Here is a 22400-nt window from a genome sequence, read left to right on the forward strand (position 1 = left end):
AACAGTGCTGGAGTTCTGATTAGCCCATTCAGGGGCCACCTACCAGCCTTGAGAATTCATACTTCCAAGGGCTGGTTTTTAAAGGGCTCTGACTTACTAAGAGTTGATCCTAACCTTTATGTGTTATCACTTACTGATACTGTCACATCTTTCAGTACGGCAGTAAAGATTCTCAAAGAATTTGAGTCAATATGGATCCCATGTCCACTCCAGGACTGATCAGCTACAGCACAGAACTAGTCATCTGGTACAAACCTGGCTGCTGCAGTCAATTTCTTTAGTATGAGCTATAGGACTAAGTCCCAAAAGGTATGTGTTTATCATGACCACCAGCTACCCCTGTGGCAATATGGACAGTATAACAACTATGGTCTTTTCTCAGGGAGAAGCCAGGTGCTGGAACATGGGTGAGTAAAGGCATCTGAAGGGGAAATCAGAATGTGCAGACAGTTCTCTGATTTGTAGCACTATTTCATAATTAAATTTTTTCACTGAGCATACTAGCAAGCTTTTCAAGAAGCATGAAGCTCAACAGCACCTCTGCTAACAATTCCACCCTCTACATTTCCTCACTTCCCAGTGCACCAGCTGCCAGGAAAAGGAATGAAAGTCACCTTCTCCTCTCCTCCTCCTCATTTCATTCTCTCTAGGCCAAAATGTCATTTAAGAGATACCTCTTTCTCCCAGGTTAAAGAGATCTTGCATAAGTTTCCCCAAATTATTAGCACAATGTTTCCTCAGCTGATGTAAAAATGCTTAGACTGACTGAAGTTAATCTGTGAAAGTTTCAATGAAATAATCTTTGTGAGAAACGTTCTTTGTACCTACTGTGTACAGTACCAATCATTTGCATCATGGAACACATCCAATAAACATAAACTGTATTAACTATGACACTTAAGCCCGCTCAATCTTTACAGTTCGATAACCCTGGTACCAGCTTCTAGCGCTCAAGGTCTTTCCAATGCATTTTGTGTAAAATTCAAGTCTCTTATTCTGACCAACAAGGCCATATTCAGTCTGCCCTACCGGTCTGTTCCCCCTAGAACCTGAGCTCCTGTTTACAGCGATACAACCCTGTGTGTCCAATCTCAACTGAATGTGAGCTCCTTGGAGCCTCCAGCTGCACAGTAGCCTTTACTCTACCCCGACTACTAAATACCACGCTGTACAAAATACAGGTGCTCAGTACATCTCTGCTGTTGAGTAGCTCTCTATGAATGCTCACTCTTCTGTCACTAACTATATCCTGAATGAACTGAGTACAGCGGTCCCTCAATGTACTGTGGAGGATACATTCCAGACCCCCCTGCAATAAGTAAAAATCAGTGAAGTAGTGACATATTTTAGTATTTATATATATTTTAAGGCTTTACAAGCCCTTCCCACACTTTTATAAACCCTTTCCCACACGTTAAAAAACACTTCTAATGTTAACTACTTTCTAAACTTGTAGATCTATATAATTTTAATAACATATATATACTGTACAGTACTGCAGAAATCCTGAGATATACTGAAAAATTCGCAATAAATAATTTAGATCAATATTCTTTGAAAACTCACAAAACGGTGAGTCCACAAAGTCAAACTGCGAAATAGCAAGGGACTACTGTAACTTCAAAACAGCACCACTTATTCCCACAGAACTCAGAAAAAATTAGTTTACCATTGTGCTTACTCTGTCGACACAGAACCCAATAGGTATAAATACACAGCAGGTTGACAATGGCAGCATTTGCCAAATTTGTTTCTAAGACATCAGTGCCATTTTTTGTTTGTGACATGAGGACTGACCTCATGGTCTTTAGACAAGGTCTTGCGAAGTCATTAAGTAGCCCAGGCCGGGCTCTTACTTTTGATCCTCCTGCCTCTGTCTCTCATAGTGCCAGGATAATGGGCCTGTACCATCACACCTGGCCAAGTGTCATTATGTTGAGCTGTCCATTAGTATCTCCACGTGGATATCTCTAAGCAACATCTCAAATCTATCACGTCCCAAAGGGACATGACTTTTACCCTCTCAATAAATGGCAATCATCCTTCCAGGAGCTCAGAGCAAAGCTCCTTCCAGTAGCTTCTTGTTAGCTAACTAATTGGTCTATTCCATTAACCCCATCCATTAGCTAATCACGTTGGCTCAACCTTCAAAATACATTTAGAATCTCAGTACTTCACACAGCTTTCACCATCTTGGTCCCAGGCACTATTTTTTCTTCCCGGAATTATGACAAAGGCCCCCTTACCATCTCTCTGCTTCTGTCCCTGGCCTTCCAGAGGAATCCTTCCCAAAGCTAAGTCAGATCACATCATGCCCTCTGTGTGAAGTAGAGGAAAAGGTCTGGGGCAGGGGAGAATTCCTGAAAAATATTCGAAAACTAGTATCCCTTGCAGAACAATTTAGGAAACTCTAGTCTAGAAATTCTTGAAACTAGAACTTGTAGCTTTCTTTCATTCATGTATGTATGTATGTATGTATGTATGTTTGTGGTACAGGGTCTCACTATGCAGCTCAGAGTCCTAGTGATCCTTGTTTTCAGCCTCCCCAGTGCTGGGATTATAGGTGTGCACCACCTTGCCCAGTCAAACTTGTAGCCTTGTGACTATGAATTTTGGCTCAAAAATGAAAGTACTTTTAACAGGTAAATGACATGACTCAATATTTAAAACATTAAACTAAGTATTCTCTGGCTATTTCTGTAACAATTTCCTAACAGCTTTAGAAGGTACAGTAGGGTGAGGTCAAAAAGAACAAGAGTTTTTTCTGTCTTATATAAATCATCTTTTTTTTTTTTTTTTTTGAGGCGGGGGGGTGGAACCTGGGATTGAACCCAGGTCCTTGTGCTTGCCAGGGAAGCGCTTATTCCACTGAGCCGTCTCCCCGGCCCCTAAATCATCTTTCTGAGCCTGAGATTTACCTATAAACTACTTAACCAGCCTACTGCTAGGAAGACCCAGCATGCTATATAGATCACTTACTCTATATCCAGGCCTAACTGTGGTTTCGGATTCAACACTCAATAACCATCCACTTCTTTTTTGTGTATTTTCCATTTCACAGGCTTATATTTTAGAGAGTGTTGAGACTTGAGGAACCTCAGGTACACTTTGTGTTTCTCCACAATTTACAATTATACATCCCAAACCAAGCAATTGAAAAATCTGTTGCAGCAAATAACAGAAATAATGGGAGATATGTCAGGAATATTTTACGGTTATGGAAGTTCAGATGAGATTAGTGAATACCTCACATGAGTAAGGTTGTGCTGTGAGCCTTCCACGGTGCATCACAAACTTGGCTTCAATGAGCAGTACCATAAAGCTAGTAGTACCTGAAACATCAGAGGGGTGTTTGCAGAAGCAAAGTTCAGACTTTTGGTCATGTGACTTGCAGGATCATACTTTGACATGCATTCTTTGATGACTTGACTGTTTTGGCTGCTCTTCTTCACCTATTAACAGCACAACTTTAGCCTGGTTAGCAATGGTTTTCATTAGAAAGTCAGTCCTCACGTTGTCAATGTCTGACACCAGAATGGAGCCCGACTCAGGAGTGGTATCAAATGGATACACATACTCCTGGGGACACGTGCTCCAGGGCATCCAGGTCCCTGGCAATCCTGGTTCTACAGTGACCAGAAGGGGACTGAAGATTATGAGCAGCAGGGTTGGAAAGTCCCTGGCATTCAAGGTTCTTCCAGAAATATTATTATACCATCAGTGACAGAAAGGATCAGCTTTCTTTTTCATTCCTCTGGCTTTTGGCCCTTCAGGGTGCAGGGTTCCCTCAGCTCACAAGGAGCCTGTCACATGCCAGGGTTGAGCCAGGGGCCCAAGGACCTGCTTATTTCTTACAGATATGGAGTAAAGTATTTGTACTCCCAATTTCTTTCTTTTTTTTTTTTTTGGCAGAACTGGGGATTGAACTCAGGCCCTTGCGCTTGCCAGGCAAGCACCTATTTTACTGAGCCATCTCCCTGGCCCCTCCAAATTTCATTAAGAAAATATTGCTAGCCTCTTTTCTATTACCACTGCAATTCCAAGGAATTCTATATTTCCCTTTTCAGCACCCCAGCCTGATTTCTGTTCTATAACCACTATTCTATCATCAGCAAGGCCAAGCCCAGGTGTACCAACGATAAAACATGTTTTGAGGGAGGAAGATTATGTAATTCTTAAAAATTGTAATTTGTATTTCAAAGGTGAAAAATCTATAGCTTTAGTAAGAGAAAAGCTCAAAATAATTTTTTATGGTTGATGAGAATATACTCTGCCAAAGAAATATCTCATTGGGATGTTGTGATACTTTCATGTTGATCAAAAGGAGATTAAAGCTTCTTTTAAAGTCTGATAAGTTATTGTTTAAACCAACCCCATGGGCTGGGGAGATAGCTCAGTGTTCTAAGCACCTGCCTGGCAAGCGCAGGGACCTGGGTTCGATCCCTGGTACTACATGCCATGTGGGTCCCAGAACCCTGGGTGCACTGAGCTGGCCACCAAGACCAGGCGTGGTGGCACACGCCACTAATCCCAGAGCTAGAAAGGCTGAGACAGGAGGATTACTATGAGTCCAAGCAGTGTAGTGAGACCCCGTATCAAATAAAAAATAAAAATAAATCAACCCCATAAAAATGTTTACAGATTAAAAGGAGGAGGTTAAATGAAGTAAACCAGAGACACAAGCTTAAAAGTAGAATGGTTTCTCGTACATGAGAAAGCCAAAGTGTAAATAAATTAAAAAGCAAATTAAAAGAGAATAGGAAACAGGGAAATGGGTCTTCTGCAAATAAGAGGACTAAGATACGGTGGAAAGGGAGAGGAAGGGAAGGAAAGGTGATGTAAAAGTATCAAGATGTGTTATGATGAATGTAATTACTATGTACTGCAAATACGTACTAATAAAAACAACCATTGGAGAAAGAAGGGGAGGGAATCTCTAACAGTTAGGCAAGTCCGAAATAGTCAAAAAGTGGCTCGTATTATTTATGAGTTCTAGTGCAGGTCTCCATACATTATCTTAAGAATTAAGTGGTAAAGTAGGTACAAAGACACAGGGCCACAATCCTAGCACTTGGGAGGCTGAGGCAAGAGGCTCAACATGAGTTTAAGGCCAGCCTGGACTATAAAGGGAGATCCTAGCTCAAAAAAAAAAAAAAAAAAAAAAAAAATTAAGTGTGTATATACCAGCTGATTAAATATTTCCCCATGCAATAAAATTCTCCAAGTACACGAAACAAAACTTTCATACTGAGTTCTTTTCTGATCAATACCTGCCCTTGCCTCCCATATCCATTCTAAAATGAGTCTTCAGCGCTTGATACAGGCATCTTTTGCGCACGAAATCCCTTAATGTATACAATAAATTGAAGGTGGATGAAACCAGGTGGCTTGTGCTTGATCACAAAATTCGCAGAAATGGGACTCAACTCAGTTTACCACAAAGCTCCCTCTACTGCATGAGAAGTCTTCACACCCGCGCGAGACGCCTCCTGCCATGTAGCAGCACTGTGCGGCTGAGACAGCTTCCCTACTGCTTTCTTTGGATTTACCACACTCTAACCTTTTGCTCTGCACCATCAGTCTTGATTCTCCCCTTTCGCTAGGCACCCCACTCCCTCATTCTTCGTGGAAGCGAGGGCAAGGCCTCGAAGGGAGGTGGCAGCTCCTTACAGGGCACTCCTAGGACCCTCGCCCCCACCAGGGGTCTCTGCAGTATATCTAACCTGCCTTGCAAATCCGCACGTAACACTGAGGTCAGACCTAGTCTCAAAAAGGAACGTACGGGAAAATAATTGCATTTTAGTGTTTTTTCAATCACTTCTGTTGAAATTTCGGAGTCTTTGCCCTCAAATGGGCAAGAGGGACCCCTTACAAGACCTCAAGGCTCGCTCTGTTGCCAAGGGGGGGCATCCAGGAAAGCCTTCAATTTTCCCGCAATCCCGACGGCCCGGAGCAAAAGCACGCGCATGCGCCTTCCCAGCCTCCCCCGAGACCACCACCACCACCACCACCACGTGGGGGCGCCACGTCCCCCACGCCCATTTCGCCCGCCTCAGCACGCTTTTTCGAACTACCTTTGTCCAATTCCATAAGGGCAGAATTAGCATCCAGTTCCTGCTCACCATACCCAGCATCTGCCAGGAAAGACTTAGTTGAGTTTGACGCCATGACCCGAATAAGCTGTTCGACTAGCCCAGTCAGGAAGATTGCAAATTCTGCCTCAGGACCGCCATCTTCTCCGCAGCGTCTCGCGGCTTTTTCCTCCGCTCCGTCGAGCCGCGTTACGCATGCTCCCTGCTCACCCCGCGGTTCGCTGGCGCCTCTGCGGGCCCCCCGCGCAGGCGCTCAGGGAACTCCTGAACTCCAGGTTCCCGCGGCTGGGAGAAAAGGAGGCGGGGATTCCACGGGGGAAGTGACTCAGGCGCGCGGACGCCCGCGACGGAAGCCAATCAGAAGGCGTGACGTCAGTTTGGCGCGGAGTTTGGCGGCCGGGGCTTACAGTGGCGGGAGTTGGAGGCAATAACGGGTCGTGGTGTCCGAGGCGCGAGTTAACGATTTCTGCCGGATTTAGGAGGCATTTTCACGGCTTTTTCCTCACCTGAGCCTTTCCGTCAGGCCCAGATGCTTTTTAATTCGGTGCTTCGCCAGCCCCAGCTTGGCGTCCTGAGAAATGGTGAGTAACGGTCCTAACTGCTGCTCGTGGCTGGCGGGATTCGCCTCCCGCGAACCGCTCCACCTCGGATCCGGGCCGATTCCGACTCAGTTCCCCGCCTCCGCGTTCTCCCACGGCTAGAGTGAATGAGTGCGGGCGAGGACAAGCGAAAGAACTTGTACTTTAAGTCCCTCTGGACACTTTAAGTCGTAGTCTGGCTTTTGAAAGGATACTGTAGGCCGGAGGAGGGAGGGGCGTTGAGCTGCTGGCCTCCCGGGCCCCTAGCCGCTGACGTCAATATCCCGCGTTCGCCAGAAAACAGTTGTGTTGGGGGCGGGGGCGTCTCGGAGGCGATCCGGGACTTCGGCCCGTGCGCGCGCGCGCTGCTTGCAGAACTTTCGGGATCCCCAATATTTCCCGAGAGCTTGACCCCGCGCTTGAGGAACTCGGTCAAGCAGAGAAGACAGTGCATCTTTTTTAGCAGGGGCAAAAATCTTACCCCTTTCGTTACTCTCTCATCCTTAAAAATTCTGCATTATAAAGTGAAAGATACCCATAACCACAATGTCTAGAGGTGACCTGCGATACTAGGTAAAAGATTATTATTCTAAGGTGCTTTCTGATGCCACAGGTAATAATCACAAACGGATATTTTTTCGCTTTTTCCGTGTAAGTTGGACATATTCTTAAATTAGTACGTGGAAATCCAACTTACTGTGTGCAGTTCTTTAGGTTTCCTACCCGCTAAGAGATTGGGGGTTCGGTTGGGTGTCCTCAGTCTTGAGTTTTTCTGTTGAAAGTTTGCTGTGTAGGCAAACCTTGGACAGAAGGAAACCGCACTCACTGAATGGTCGTTGGTATCGAGAGGTGCTTTCGCCACGTGGAAAACGAAAAGAGAATACGATAATTTTGTACTTAACGAATAGGTATAAGAAAAAGACTTTGAAGAAATAGACTGAATGGTCTCTGATTTCCCAGTTCCTAATCTAAAACTATGCGATTTTTGTCTACTTCTCTGTGGTGGAATCTTTATAATTCTACTCAATGTGCCGCCTGTCTCTTGTAGGACTCTTTCAGTAACGTCTCCGTTCTCTACCTTGCGTGGCAGTACAGCGCAATGGTCAAGACCAGTCTTTGCAATTAAACTACCTCTGTTTTCATAACAGCCATCCTCCTTACCATTTGTGTGACCTGGGCAGAGCTAATCAGCTTTTATTTTGTGACATATTTCTAATTCTCCAATCCACCTGTGCCTTTTTTCTCCTTCTTTGCTTCTGTTCCCAAATGCCAATTGTTATGTAGTAGGCACTGAAATTCATTAACATGTCACTTAGATGTGTACCACTGTGATTGCCTTCCCCCTTTACCTTGATTGGTGTGCCATCTCTGGCTCCTCTTACCTATTACCACAGATGATTACAGCCCTAAGTAGGAATTCTTCCTGTACCACCTACAACCTTCCATTCCATTCCCTGAATTTTAGATATATTTCTATAAAAGCTGTGTGGGTTGATCTTCACCCACATGGTCAGTCTCATCTATAATTCAAATTCCTAAAGCTGAAAACTCACTTTTTCCTCAGCTGCTATATTATCTTAGGAAATGGTTCTATTATGTTAAGGTGATATTCCTAGGCAGGAACCTGAGAATCACTCAAAACTGACTTCTACAAGATTACACATTCAGAAGGTCCCCTTAAAATCTTTTGAAGCCATTGTCTTCTCTTCATTTCTGTTGATTCTGCCTCTTTGCCTTATGTTAGGTCTGCTCATTCTTCACTGTGTCATTTCTCTGTTCTTGACCCCAATTCTGCTTTGGCAGGTATAACAAGTCTAAGAGATGGGAAAATAGCTTTGCAGACTAAGCGCCTAGTCAGGCGAGCGCAGGGCCCAGGGTTCAATCCTTGGCATGACATGCCACACCCACCTGACCCCTGGGCATGGAGGCACATGCCTGTTATCCCATCACTGGGGAGACTGAAAACTGGAGGATCACTATGAGTCTGAGCTGCATAGTGAGACCCTGTACCAAATACATTTTAAAAACACACACAACTATGAGATTATGCTTCCAAGAGTGATTACTAATCTATTGTTTCTTTGCCTTCTTTGTGCTGATTCAAGTTATCTCTATAGATATCCAAAACTATGTAGATCTGTGTGAGGTTCTGCCAGGCTAAAATGTCCTCATTAAGCACACTTTGGATGAAAAGCATTTGTGTACCCCAAAATGTGAATGTATTATTTATTTAGACAGCTCCCAATAAATTGTAAACTCACTGTTTCCTCAGTTGTTTATCAATTGATTCTTAGTAATTATGTGTTTAATGAAAACTTTTCTTCATAGATTGAGCAGCCCTAATCCAAAAACCCAAAACTTAAAATATTCTAAAATCTCCCCCACATTCAGGAGGCAGGAAAAAAAAAAATTTAAAGCATGAGTATGTGCTCAAAGTTTTGGGCTTCTGGTTTTCAGATTAGGAATCCTCAAGAGGTAAAATCTATGCATATGTTCCCAAATATGAAACTTCTTGGTCTGGAGCCTTTCAGATAAGAGTTACTTAATTAACCTACGTGTTAATGTGATAAAGATAAATTGCCAACGATGGCTCACTGTTCAGGGCCACAGTGCACATCAGGTTTCTGATCCAGCAGAAGGAACTTTCCAGCTACCATGGATTTCTTGCTCTCTGTTATAATTACAATTGGGAAAAAAATTGTGCGCTGTTCTTCAGAGGAGTAGTGGATTGTTAATTGGTGAGCAGCTTGTTACACCCAGCTGAATTAAACTAGCATGGTGCTGGGTGTGGGTGGCCCACCTGAGGATTACTGCCAGCTATAGCAGAAGAGGCAGAACCAGAGAAGAAAGTGAGGCTGTCAGGGAAGCTTTGGAGAAACTATAGGAGGCTGCTAGGGTCTCTTGGACTCTTCTGTTGGGGGACCTTGTCATGCTGCTCTCATGATGAACTTAGTTGTTCTCGTCAGAGGAGTTGGAGGCCTCTTTGCTAAGGATGGGTGCAGTTTCCCTTGGGGAGCTTTGGTCCTCACTTTGAGCATCACTTCCTGGTTCCAGAGTGGAAGGTGGTGCACAGCTCAGTCTCCCGGAGAAGCTTGTCACGTTGGCTTTTCTGATGGGAACTCAGCTTTCCTCATTGCTGAGGAGCTCAGGCCCTCACTGTTGCTGAGGGTGGCTGTGCTACTTTTCAGGGGAGCTTTGGTCCTTACTTTGAGTTTCAGCTCCAGTGCAGATCCCTCAGCTGCGGGCACAGATCCTTCAGACTTTTTAACTTCCACCACTTTGGGCCTTCCCAGCACAGATCCATGAAGCTGGTCTTCATGAGACATTGTTAAGAAGGATTTTTTTTGGGGCGGGGGGTGTGTGCTGGCTCTGGCTGCCTTAAGGCCGGGTCTGGGGATAGAACTGCAGTCCCCTGTGCCTGACTGGGTTTGCCCAAGTAGGCACTTAAACAACTGGGCTAACCTGCAAGCCCCCACATGAGACATTGTTAGGGCTCTAAGCCTCCAATTGGACTTGTGGGAGGCATTGTGATGGGCTCAAGATGTTTACCTGGTCTCATGCAGGACACATCATGGGATCCCGGCCCTCAGCTGGAGTCTTTGGTCTTGAGTATGTTTCCAGATTTCCAACAATCTTGGTATATGATTGTTTGGGTGATTCATTATAACATGATCTTACAAAATACGTATCTTGTATTGTACTGTATTGTACTGTTCACCTTGCAAAAGCCCCAAACCACGACATGTACCTTACATAAAGTTAGGGATGTATTTGCATTTTTCCTCCCTGCGTCTACTTAAGAAAATACCAGAACAGTATTCCAGAGGACAGAGGTACTATAGTGAATGGGCCTATGGTAATACAAAGCTCTTTGAGAACAAATATTTATCTCTGCATTTGTTAACGTCTTGAAACGAGATGCTACACTGGAATTCTCTAAGGCATCATCTTGTTTTAGGGTGGTCTTCACATTACCCTCTACAGTCCCTTCTCACTGGTTATCAGTGCAGCTGTCACGATGAGCACACGTCCTATGGAGAAACGGGTGTCCCAGTTCCCCCTTTTGGATGCACCTTCTCTTCTGGTAAGCTTGTACAGAAATCATGTATTTCCCGTTTCCACTTAGAAGGAAAATCATGCTGGGATATTTTCCTTTGAAAGAAAAAGGAGTTAATGTTACAATTTTTCTAGTAACAATTCTCACTTGAGAACTAGACTTTTTAAATTTCTATGCATAATTAGCATAATTTTGTATTTCTTATAGTATAGAATCCTGTAGCATATTATAGCACTTTTTTTTTTTCTTCTGAGACACGGTCTCACTATGTAGTTCAGCTGGCCTTGAGCTCACTTTGTAGCTCAGGCTGGTTTTGAACTTGAAATGATCCTCTTGCCTCAGCCTCTCAAGTGCTGGTATTATAGGTCTGTGCCACCAGGCCCAGCTAACTTTTTTTTGAACCAGTGGATGGAAAGAGTCACATAGGCTCATCTATCATAAAAACAATTTTACCTAGTAGACACTGCTTTTGATCTGACTAAATACATGTTGTTTTTTATTCATTGGCAATATGTAGATAGAAGTACGTATTCTTTCTTTTAGTGGGATTTTTTTCCCCCTTAGTGGTTTTAAAAAGTAGAAAAGCAAAAGGTTTTCAAAACAAAATTTAAAACTAATAGCTTGTTTGCTGCCTGTATCATATGCTTTTATTTTATTTGCTGCTACCAGCTAGTTCATTCTTAAGTTTCTTGATTTAGTTCTTCTAAATAGGAGAATATCTGAAAGTAATTTTGATAAAGGTTTTGAGTCATTTAATACCTTTATACTGGCTTAAAAATGTTACTTTTTTTATGTTCTTTCCTTCTTCAGCTCCCAGTATGGAGCATATATTAGCTGTTGCCAATGAAGAAGGCTTTGTAAGATTGTATAATACGGAAACACAGACTAGCAGAAAGAAGTGCTTCAAAGGTGAGTTTAGATCTGCAATGTTTGCTTTCACATTATTTTTATTTCATAAAGCTGCGAGTAAAAATTACTGTTGGAATATATTTAGTAATAAGGGACTATGTTCAAAGTAAATGGTAGGCTGCCTACCTGACAATAACTGTTAACTATGACAAGACCTTTTCTAGACTTTCTGAGAAAAGCACATTTTAGAATTAAAAACAGTTCTTTTATTTTTTTAAAAAACCCAGTTATTTCCAAAAGATTTTTCTTTTATACTTGAAGTGTTTGGGAAAATAATGCTTTATAGATCGATAAACTATTTTCTATAAATACAATGTTTTGCTGCCCTTAATCTGTTAATTTGGAACCAGTAAGTCTAGTGTTGAAACAAATAAAATAAAACAAAGACTATAAATGATATAAAAGTACAAAAGCAGGCCAGGAAAGTACAAAATTAGGCTAGGAAAATTTTTCTTGAAAATAGAATATTTAAGTTGAACTGTAGTATTTAGATTTGAAGAGGATACTCCAAGTATAGGGAAAAACATTAGCTTTCCTAGAGACAGAAAACGTAGACTATAAGAAGGAAACAGAGATTGGTCCATTTTGGTTGGAATAAGATATATGGCGAGGGCTCAGAGAGAGGACCTCCCAGGAAAGAGAAATGTCTGAGTTCACAGGTGGGTGCTGATCATTGATCTTTTCACCATGGTGTTCTGGGGATTTAAATTGTTATTGATAAAGCTACCATAGAACACATTCTAGACAGTTCACGCTTAACCGTCTTCTTTATTTAGAATGGATGGCTCACTGGAATGCTGTCTTTGACCTAGCCTGGGTCCCTGGTGAACTTAAACTTGTAAGTGACTTTCATTTTATTGGGATCTGAGTAAATACTGGTAAAGAATTGCTTTGTTAATTTGTATGACCTTATTTTTGAAAGGTTACAGCAGCAGGTGATCAAACAGCCAAATTTTGGGATGTAAAAGCTGGTGAGCTAATTGGAACATGTAAAGGTCATCAGTGCAGTCTCAAGTCGGTTGCATTTTCTAAGTTTCAGAAAGGTAGGATTGTTGTCCTTTTGTCTCCCTTACCTCCTTTATGGTGAGAAAAGAAGAAACTATGTCTTATCCTTTCTTGGCCAGAGTTGCTGCTTTACCTATATAGATGATTGAAATCCTAATATTTCAATACAATAATGAAATAAGTTGGTTGTCACTGTCTCCAGTTTTTGTTTTTTTGTTTAATTTTAGTACAGGGTTTGCAGGGTTTACAGGGTCTCGTTAAGTAGATCGAACTAATAGTGATCTGCCTGTGTTCAGCCTCCCAAGAGCTGGGATTACAGGCACACACCACCATGCCCAGTCTCAGTTACCATCTCGGTGCACCCCGGGAGGTGGGGGCAGCACTGCACACTGAGGATCAGACCTCGGCCTCTGCACTCTCTCCAGTTTGTCCTTGAAATCAAAAGTCTTATGCAGATAAATGGTTACGAATATTCACAATACCTCTGTTTAACTTTGTCCATTCAAGTCAAAACCTTGTACAGGGTACTCATTGCCTCAACTTACAGAATTTAAATGGAGCATGAGGCCATGGTGACACTGCTGATAAACTGGACATGATTCTCTACCTAAACATTTTCCAGTTAGTTTAAATGGCCTGGTTTCCTAATATGGTTCTAATATTACTCAAAGTTGATTTTCCTGATTTACTATTCTAGCGGAGAAAGACAAGTTAAGTAATGACGTAATGGTACCATATCAGTTAAGGAAATATTTCACGGGAACGTCCAAATGAGCTTTACACTTCTATTTTTTGTTTTCTCTTCCTGTTTATTTCTCACACTTTTTTTTATTTTACAGATAGATCAGTGAAAATTTATCTCACAGACGTAGCTGGATTAACCTGACTTTTAGAATTATAGAGACAAGCATTATAGTCTTAATATTAAAAAGTACTTTTTAAAATGAAGTGTTTTTACTTGTTCAGCTAACACTCAGGAGTATTAAACTGAGTTGGTTATCTGGTTTGGACTTTTTAAAAAAAAAAAATTTGATGTTTGAAAACTGCTACATCTCTGCTGTTGAGCTGGAACCCTGAAGGGGAAATACATGGTACCATGAGTTTTGATCTCTGCATAAGTTTTTATTAACACATCTGTCGTATAAAGTTAAATCTACTGCATGCCCGTGCCGGAATTCACTTTGAGTCTTTAAAAGTAATATTATGAAAATTTGAAGGATAATAGAAAAAATGAAGAGTAGTGGAAAAGGGAAACACCAATCTTTTAATCCCTTTGCTTACCTTTTAAAAACTCTGCATATGAATAAATCCATGCTCCTGTGTTCTGGTAGAGAAAGCCTGGGTTAGACACTGGGGCAGGTAGCTTTTGCTGTGGCTTACAGTGCTCCATGGGTGCCCTAGCATGAACAAGTCTGGTTGGAAACTGCCCTCAGCACTCTATGGTTTGGTTGGCAACAAACTAAATTTTAGCCTCACTTACTTCCTTAGTCTTATGTCCTTAGCAGGGTATACTTTTATAACCATAGAAGCCTTATCTTTCGTTCTAAAGTCTGGCTCTAAGCTCTTGGGCAAAGTAATTTTCATCTCCCTGGGCCCTTAATCACATTAATACCTAATTATACACAAATGGCAGAAGCCATGAGACTTTTTGTGCCTTTTCTTCTACTTGGACGTTTATAAAATTTCACAAAAAGTCTTTTCTTTCTTGGAAACTGTGTACCATTTCTTTCTAATCCTCCTTATGTCTTTTGTTTTTTCCATCTTGATTGCTTTTGTGTACTATTCTTTAGTTTAAAGGCTGTGATATTTGGCCTTCATTTCTACTCAGCATATGCCTTCTTGGATAATTTTATTTGTCCCAAGTTTATGTTTGTATTTTGTTCTAGTTATTTTTGCACAGATCTGTGTTTCTGTACTTAGACTCTGCAAAGACTAAGTTCAACATACCCCAAATCCAACCCATGATTTACCCTTGAACTCATGAATTTTCTCTAGAAAGGCTTTCTCTTCCTTCCCTCTGGTATCATTTCCTTTGGTATGGAAAATGTTCCTTAACATTTATTCTAATGGAAGTCTGGTGGGAATAAATCGTCTTTGTTTTCCTGTATCTGAAAATATCCTTATAGCTTCACTCTTGAAGGATAGTTTTGTTGAATGTAAAATTCTTAAAGAGCACAATGGTACATGGCAGTAATCCCAGATACTCTGGAGGCTAAAACAGGTCACAAGTTTGAGATTCAGGCTGGGCAGCTTAGTAAGAACCTATTTCAAAGAAAAAAATAGCTGGAGATGTCTCTCACTGGTAAAGAACCTGCCTAGCATGCATGAGGCCTTGCATTCAATCCCTGACACTGCCAGAAAGAAAAAATCTGAAGTGAGAGCTTTTGCTCTTTCACAACTTGAAGATATTCCATTATCTTCCATGGTTTCATTTGAAACTTTTTTTTTTTTTAATGTATTTAGTACAAGGTATACAGGGTCTCACTGCACAGCTCGGCGCTGGGATTACAGGTGTGCACCACCACGCCCAGTCTCATTCACCATCTCAGCGCGCCCTGGGGGTGAAGCCGGCCCAGCATGCCAGGGATCAAATTGGTCCCTGCGTCTGCCTGAGCAGGTGCTGTAGTCTGCTGAGCTATCTGGTGGCCCTTGAAACTATTTCTCTATATATAATGTGTTCTTTCCCCTGGGTATAGTCAGAATCTTTGGCTTTCAGCAGTTTGACTATGATGTGTCTGGGGCTTGTTCAACATTTTGGATTTGTATATTTTCTTTCATTGAATTGGGAGGTTTCTCTTGTTTCTTCTTTTTTTTATTTATTTATTTTTTATTTATTTATTTATTTTTTTATATTTTGCCTCTATTCTTTTTTTTTTTTTTTTCCGGAACTGGGGATTGAACTCAGGCCCTTGTGCTTGCCAGGGAAGCACTTATTCCACTGAGCCATCTCCCCGGCCCCTTGTTTCTTCTTTTAATAGTTGTTCTGCCTAACTCGTTCATATGTTCTCTGCTCTCTTCTTGCTGCCTGTCTCCTTTCCTCTTCACTTCTTCTGGGACTTCAGTTGCTTATGTACATATTCTTTTGAAATTGTCCCACAAATCTTTGAGATTCTACTCATTTTATTCAATTTTCTTAAATGTGAAATATAATGTGGGCTTAGTCTACTTTCTGTTGCTTTAATAAAATATGTGAGTCAAGGTAATTTTAAGATTAGGGATTTATTTGGCTCACTGTCCTGGAGACTAGGTAACCCAGGAGCCTACTTTCAGAACCTGGTGAGAGCCTTCGTGCTGCGTTATGATGTGGCAGAGGGCATTGCATAGAGAACCAGAAACAGCTAGTCAGAGAGCTCACTTTCATGATGAAACCACCGCCAAAGTGATGTTAAGCCACTCATGACTCAGTCCTCTCCTGGGGGCTCTGCCTCTGACACTACCAAAACGGTTATTAAGTTCTAACATGAGCTTAACAGTTTAAACACTTGGAGGAGACAAGCCATATTCAAACCATTGCACATACCATTAAATTTGCCGATTTTCAGTGCTTTTTAGTTTCTTCAGAGTTGTAGAACAATCTGCTACAATCCAGGTTTAGAATATTTTCATGAGTCTAAAAAGAAACCTGTTAGCAGTTCTTTCCATCCATACCTCCCTGAGCCATTTACAGCCACTTTTTTTTTTTTGTCTATATAGATTTGCCTATTCTTCACCTTAATATACAATGGAAAGATATATAGTCTTCTGTAGTTAGCTATTTTTAGTCATAATGTTCACGCTGTCTATTTCAAATTAAGTGATTTCAATGGATCTGGGTTTGGTTTTTTTTTGTTTTTTTTGACATCAGGTCTTGCTATGCAGTTCAGGCTGACCTAGAGCTCACTTTGTGACCCAAGCTAGTCTCGAAATCACAATGATCCTCCTGCCTCAGCCTCCTGAATGCTGGGATTACAGGTGTGTGCCACCATGTCTGGCTAGGATCTGTCTTTTTTTTTTTTTTTTTTGTGGAACCAGGGATTGAACTCAGGCCCTTGCACTTGCCAGGGATGCGCTTATTCCACTGAGCCATCTCCCCAGCCCCTAGGATCTGTCTTTTAAACTTAGTGATTTTCTGTGGTTTTATCACTATTTTTAAGCCAACCTCCTGCATTTTTACTGTTTAGCTTGTTTTAGTGGTGGTGGGTTTTTCTTTTTTGTTTGGGGTTTTTGTCTTTTTGAGACAAGATCTTGCTATGCAGTTCAGGCTGGTATTGAGCTCACTTTGTAGCCCAGGCTAGTCTCCTCCTGCCTGAGCCTCTCCCCAGTGTGGGGATTATAGGCATATGCCACCAAGCCTGGCTTATTCAGTTCTAAGATTTCTGGTTTTATAAATTGTTGCTGCTGAGGTTTGCTTTTTTCCTTAATTACAAGTGTATATTTGTGTACCTCACTTGGCATAAGTTGTATCTGCTATACATTCTTATCTTATGAATCAACATGTTAGTTGTATGAGAATTGTGTTCTGTTAGTTTCTTTTCCCTTGAGGATAACTCGTTTTCCTGGCTTTTTTGTATGTCAGTGTAATGGGCATTGGGAATGGTATGTTGGATGTTAGATTCTGAGTTCTGTTACATTGCTTAGAAAAGAGTTAGAGTTTCTGTTTTACCAGCCAGCTCATTTTGACTGAAGTTGCAGACCCTCACACCTGCAATGGATTGGGTATACCAGTTCTGCTTTTCAGTTTAAACCTCTGTCCACTTTCTGTTTCACGTATGGCTTGGGGGTCACCCAGAGACCTGGACTGAGTTTAAACACAGAACTAAGTGTTCTCTTTCTCTGGCTTGCTCACTCTAGCAGCTCTGCTTGACCCCATCTCTTTAACCTGATTCCTCTGACTTGAGAGAGAAGTTTTTCTCTGGGGATGTGAGCTGTGTGGTCCTAGTGCTGCGACTGTGCCTGCACTCACGTGAAGACTACACCCCCAAACCAGTAATGCGTTCTAGGCCAATCACTTGCTTTCAACGTTGAATTTTTCTCTAAAATTATATTGTCTTAATATAAAAATACTGAAATACATATGAAACTTGTGAAATACTACCTGTGAGAATGGAAGGAGGGCAAGGGATTGAAGGATGGAACACAGGAAAATATCAGTTTATCTATGATACTTTACTCTTTAAAATTAAATAAAAGGTCCGGGGAGATAGCTCAGCGGCACAGGGCCTGCCTCCAAGTGCAAGGTCCTGAGTTTGATTTCTGGTACCTGCCCCCCAAAATGAAAAGAAGTAAAATAAAAAAGAAACTGCATCCTGTATGGAATAGTGACCACTTAACACTTTACTTGCATTAGCTGTAATTTGGACAAGATACCAAAAAAACCACCTGAGTGAGGGCTCTGTGGAAACAAAACACAAAGAAAAAAAGTGTGACCTGTAGGCTTTGGAGTTACACTGCCAAGAGTTAATTTACAATGTCTCTGAGCTTTATTTACTATTTTATGTAATTTTAAGTATGTTTACACCAAAGGATTATTGTCTAAAGTTATTTTCTAAAGAAAATTTATACAGAGGGATCTGAAGCTCTTTGTAGTCCCTGTCCATCACAGTAGCTTTTTGTAAAGTTTTAATCACTAGTGCCAAATTTAATGCCAAGCAAAGACTATAGTCTAGAAATTAAATTGAATGTATTTGACTGGTTTTATTAACCTTTTCCTCAACTGTTCATCTATTTCTCCACAGCTGTGTTTTGTACAGGTGGAAGAGATGGCAACATTATGGTCTGGGATACCAGATGCAACAAAAAAGGTAACCCAGTTCTGTTTTAATTTTGACTGATGTGGGATCGCATACTTAATTTTGAAGTGTTAATGAGTTCATCTGATTACCACCAGGGGGCACATGTGCTCATTAAACCCCCATTTTTGCTCTCTGTTCAATTCTCGGGATACCTGTGATTGTTGCAAGTACTATTATTCATGTATTTACTTCATAATGTTTTCTGAATTATAATGCTATTTGCCTAAATTATTGATAGATTTTAAATTACTAATGCATAGGTTCACTGCATAAATGTCTCTTAATTTAAATTGTCTTAAGCTTTAAAGAATGAAATTGAATTAAGTATAAACGTATATACCACTGAGAAGATGATTATTGGCCTGTTTTAAATTATTGATTTTTAATGATAATGAGCTTTATTTTGTAGTGCAGTTTTAGGTTTATAGTAAAATTGAGCAGAAATTAGAATTGCCACACATCCCCAGCTCCTAAGCACACATGGTCTCCCCCAGTGCCAACATCTGCTGCCCGAGTGGTACATTTATTGCAACTGAGAATGAAACTAAATTGACACATTGTTACCTGAAATCCATTGTTAGCGTTAGGATTCACTGATTCTTGCTGTTGTATATTCAGTGGACATCAACAAATGTGTGATGTAATACATGCTATTGTAATATAAAGACGAGCCTCACTGCTCTAAAGCTCTTCTGCACTCTGCTGTTCCCTTCTGTCTTCCCTCTAAGTGCTGACAACTGCTGATCTTTTTCATCTCATAGTTTTGCCTTTTTCAGAACGTCGTATAGTTGGAATTACTATGTGTTTTCAGAATGCCTTCTTTCATTTAGTAATATACATCTAAGTTTCTTTTGAGTCTGTATGGCTTTATCAAGCTCATTTCTTTTTAGTATTACATACTTTTTGGTTTGAATATACCACTGTAGATTTGTCCATTCACCTGCTGAAGGAGATCTTGATTGCCACCTGGTTTTGTCCATCATAAAGCTAGCTATAAACGTGTTCTTTTTATAGATTATAATCTTTATTATCTTCCTCTATACGTTATAATCTAACTACAGGCAATATGGTGCTGCTGGCTGTGCTGGTTTCTAATTGCATTAATCTGGCAAAGGTTACTTCATCTTGAGGTCATATGTATAATTTTTTTTTAATTTATTTATTTATTTTTTTTTTTGTCTTTTTGAGCCAGAGTCTTTCTGTGCAGCTCAGGCTGGCCTTGAGCTCATTTTGTAGCCTAGGTTGGTCTCAAACTAATGATCTTCCTGCCTCGGCCTCCAAAGTGCTAGAATTAACTGTTGTGTACCACTATGCCCAGCCATATGTATAAATGTTATGCTCAGCATGATATCAAAACAAAACTCAATCAGCTTCCTGGGAATATCTTTCAGATGGATTTTATAGGCAAGTGAACCAAATCAGTGGAGCTCATAATACTTCAGACAAGCAAACACCTTCAAAGCCCAAGAAGAAGCAGAATTCCAAAGGACTCGCTCCTTCTGTGGTATGGGATTAGAGGTGCATGCAGGTGTATAGACCTTAACAGTAAAACAGTATTGATTTTAGGAAGTTGGTTGGGCATAAAGATGGGCACTGTGGATTAAATAAATGAGAATCTTCATTTTCTTTTGTTATCAGTTGTTTATTATTCAATACCTACAGTAATGGTTCTGAAACTTCAGTGAACATTACTAGTGGACATGTTAAAAATTCAGCTTTGGAGCATCATTCCTAGAGATCTCCAAACATGCATACTTGCAATACAGAGTGCTGCAGCAGGAAAAGTGGGAAGTGAAGAACTATAATAAGTACAATGATAGTCTTTTGGTAGGGAAAAAAGTTCCTATTGCTTTCATGATGTAAACTATAGTAAAGATGTGAATTTTTTTTTGAACATGTAGTAAAATATTCTTTAATATTTTGAAAAACATGGGTAGAACATAGAGCTAGAGCTACCCTGGTCAAAAACTGTGTTCATCTCTTTAAAGGAAAAACATAAGTATTGTCATTAATCTCACTTTTATGCATCTTTGTCATAATCTTGGCCTGTGAGGTCTGGTCTAAGTAAGTATTCTGAGGAAAGTGTGATTATTAAAGCATTAGGCCTTAAATACATACTATACCAAGATCTGAGGCATGACTAGAAATGGGCAGTGGTCTATGCAAGCCAGATGAAGTTACTTGGGACCTTTCAGACACGTAGATTCTGAGCTAAGAATTTGTTAGGTGGTGGCAGTTAGGAGAAGAAACTCCCCTGAGCCTCTATCACTTTTTCAGATGATGTGGTCTTTCATCCACAGTTCTCTAGGTGCTCCAGTATGATAATTGGGTAGGTAGCAATATTTTCCACATAAAACAGGTGTAGGAAAGTTACATTAGTTTCTTTCAGATACACAGTTTATTAGTGAGGCTGAGTTCTGAGTACAGTCAGTGAGCTCAGGGAAGTAAAAGGTTTAGTCTCCAGTTTGTTTTTTGCGTACAAGTTAAAGTGTTAACACTACATGCCGTTAACTTAATAATGCTTAGGTTGTTTCCTTGCTATTACACATTTCCAGGGTTGTTGGAAAGACAAGATGCAGTTTTAATTCAGTGTGCGTAAGGGAGCCATTTTCTTAGTACCGTGTTCTCTTGCTTGTGAAGATAGTCCCCTAGACAGAATTTCCTTCTTTTCTTGTGCTATTAGGACTTCCAGCAGAGTGTTACTGTGGTCCTTTTTCAAGATGAGAATACATTAGTTTCAGCAGGAGCTGTGGATGGGTAAGAGAACTTATTTCTTGCTTCTTTTTGATGAAATGCTGAGAAAGTTACCTACTCCCATTATAATTGAACATGTATGCTTCTAACTTTTGGCTTAGTGAGTACCCCTACAGATCGTACTGGATCATACCTTCTTGGAGGTCTTGCTCAAATAATTAAATGAGATAGCACTTGGGTCACACCTGGCACATTGCCATAGGGAACAGTGTTAGCAGCTGCTGCTGTTTCAGAGAAGTGACTTGGCAGCTTAGTCACTGCTTCTTATTTGGAGGAGTGAAATTTCTGTTATTTTGGATTATATCTTTTCACAGTTAGCAGTAATTTTAAAAGAAGACTACTTTGGGCCATGTACCTGGCACTTCTGAGAGAAATCTAGATTTATCATAAGGTTTACATACTTCGACATACTTGCCTTGATGCATTGGCCTGTATTTTTAGCTTCCAAATAAGTCTGTGATGCTTGTTCATTGGTTACTTTATTAAAAGTAAATTCTTCATGTGTAGAGATCCCTTTATCTCTTTTGTTTAAGGACTCTTAACACGTTTCTGCAGACTTGAACCACTAGTGGTATATGTGTACCTCCCTGCGGCAGCTCATACACCTGATGGGTCTGTCCTGTGCAGGGGAGCCACACGAGTTACGTCCCTGTTGGGAGCATGTTGAAGCATACTACTTTGCCCATTTTATTTCCAAATGCATCTTTGCCTTCAAAATTTTTAATTTATAAAGATGATGCCTGACTAAACTAGAATTTTCATTGTTTCTTCTGGATACTTACTGTTCTGTGAACCAAATTTTTGTAAAGAATGAAGCATTATCTGAAAGTTTCTAGTTATGCTTATGAAGGAAAGCTGCCTTCACTGAACTCCCGAGACACTGCCATTTCATACCAACCTTGTATTTTTAGACAGAACATCCAGTAGAAGTATGAGATGAAGACATTTATCCCAATAGACTAGGGAAATATTTTCCTGTTGCACAGGAAAATTTGTTTCAGCTATATTACTGAGTGAGTCATGTGTAGAGATATAACCATAGGAGCTTACTGCTTATGTCAAAGGATATATGCAGAACCTTAAAGATTTAGGAAGTACTTTTCTAAAACAATGGAACAGTGACTGTCAACGTGCAACTGCATCTTCTTCCTTTTCCGCTCTCTTGAAGGAAACTCCAGTAACCCATCACTGGGTCAAATCACATCTGTTTCCGTTTTGTCAGAATGATAAGCCT

At 40.7% G+C, this 22400-nt stretch overlaps 2 protein-coding genes across 6 annotated transcripts in view; one reads left to right on the forward strand and one right to left on the reverse strand.

Moving 5' to 3' along the window:
• The window catches only part of Ints7 (integrator complex subunit 7), a 76696-nt gene extending 70307 nt beyond the window's left edge, over positions 1-6389 (reverse strand). For 2 of the 3 annotated variants that reach the window (XM_023710200.1, XM_023710201.1), the window contains exon 1: positions 6075-6265. In XM_023710200.1, the coding sequence (XP_023565968.1) occupies positions 6075-6168 (94 nt within the window). In that variant the 5' untranslated portion in view covers positions 6169-6265. Of the gene's footprint in view, positions 1-6074 lie in introns of all 3 variants that reach the window. The other variant, XM_004626846.2, reaches the window with a different exon arrangement.
• Positions 6390-6476: 87 nt separating this feature from the next.
• Dtl (denticleless E3 ubiquitin protein ligase homolog) overlaps positions 6477-22400 on the forward strand; it is a 45890-nt gene continuing 29966 nt past the window's right edge. For all 3 annotated transcript variants that reach the window (XM_023710202.1, XM_023710203.1, XM_023710204.1), the window contains exons 1-8: positions 6477-6673; positions 10629-10754; positions 11538-11636; positions 12413-12474; positions 12559-12679; positions 18356-18421; positions 19804-19916; positions 21096-21169. In XM_023710202.1, coding sequence (XP_023565970.1) covers positions 6622-6673; positions 10629-10754; positions 11538-11636; positions 12413-12474; positions 12559-12679; positions 18356-18421; positions 19804-19916; positions 21096-21169 — 713 coding nt within the window. In that variant the 5' untranslated portion in view covers positions 6477-6621. The remainder of the gene's footprint in view (positions 6674-10628; positions 10755-11537; positions 11637-12412; positions 12475-12558; positions 12680-18355; positions 18422-19803; positions 19917-21095; positions 21170-22400) is intronic.

This window comes from Octodon degus, unplaced genomic scaffold (genome assembly GCF_000260255.1).
Source record: "Octodon degus isolate 3935 unplaced genomic scaffold, OctDeg1.0 scaffold00017, whole genome shotgun sequence".
Lineage (NCBI taxonomy): Eukaryota > Metazoa > Chordata > Mammalia > Rodentia > Octodontidae > Octodon > Octodon degus.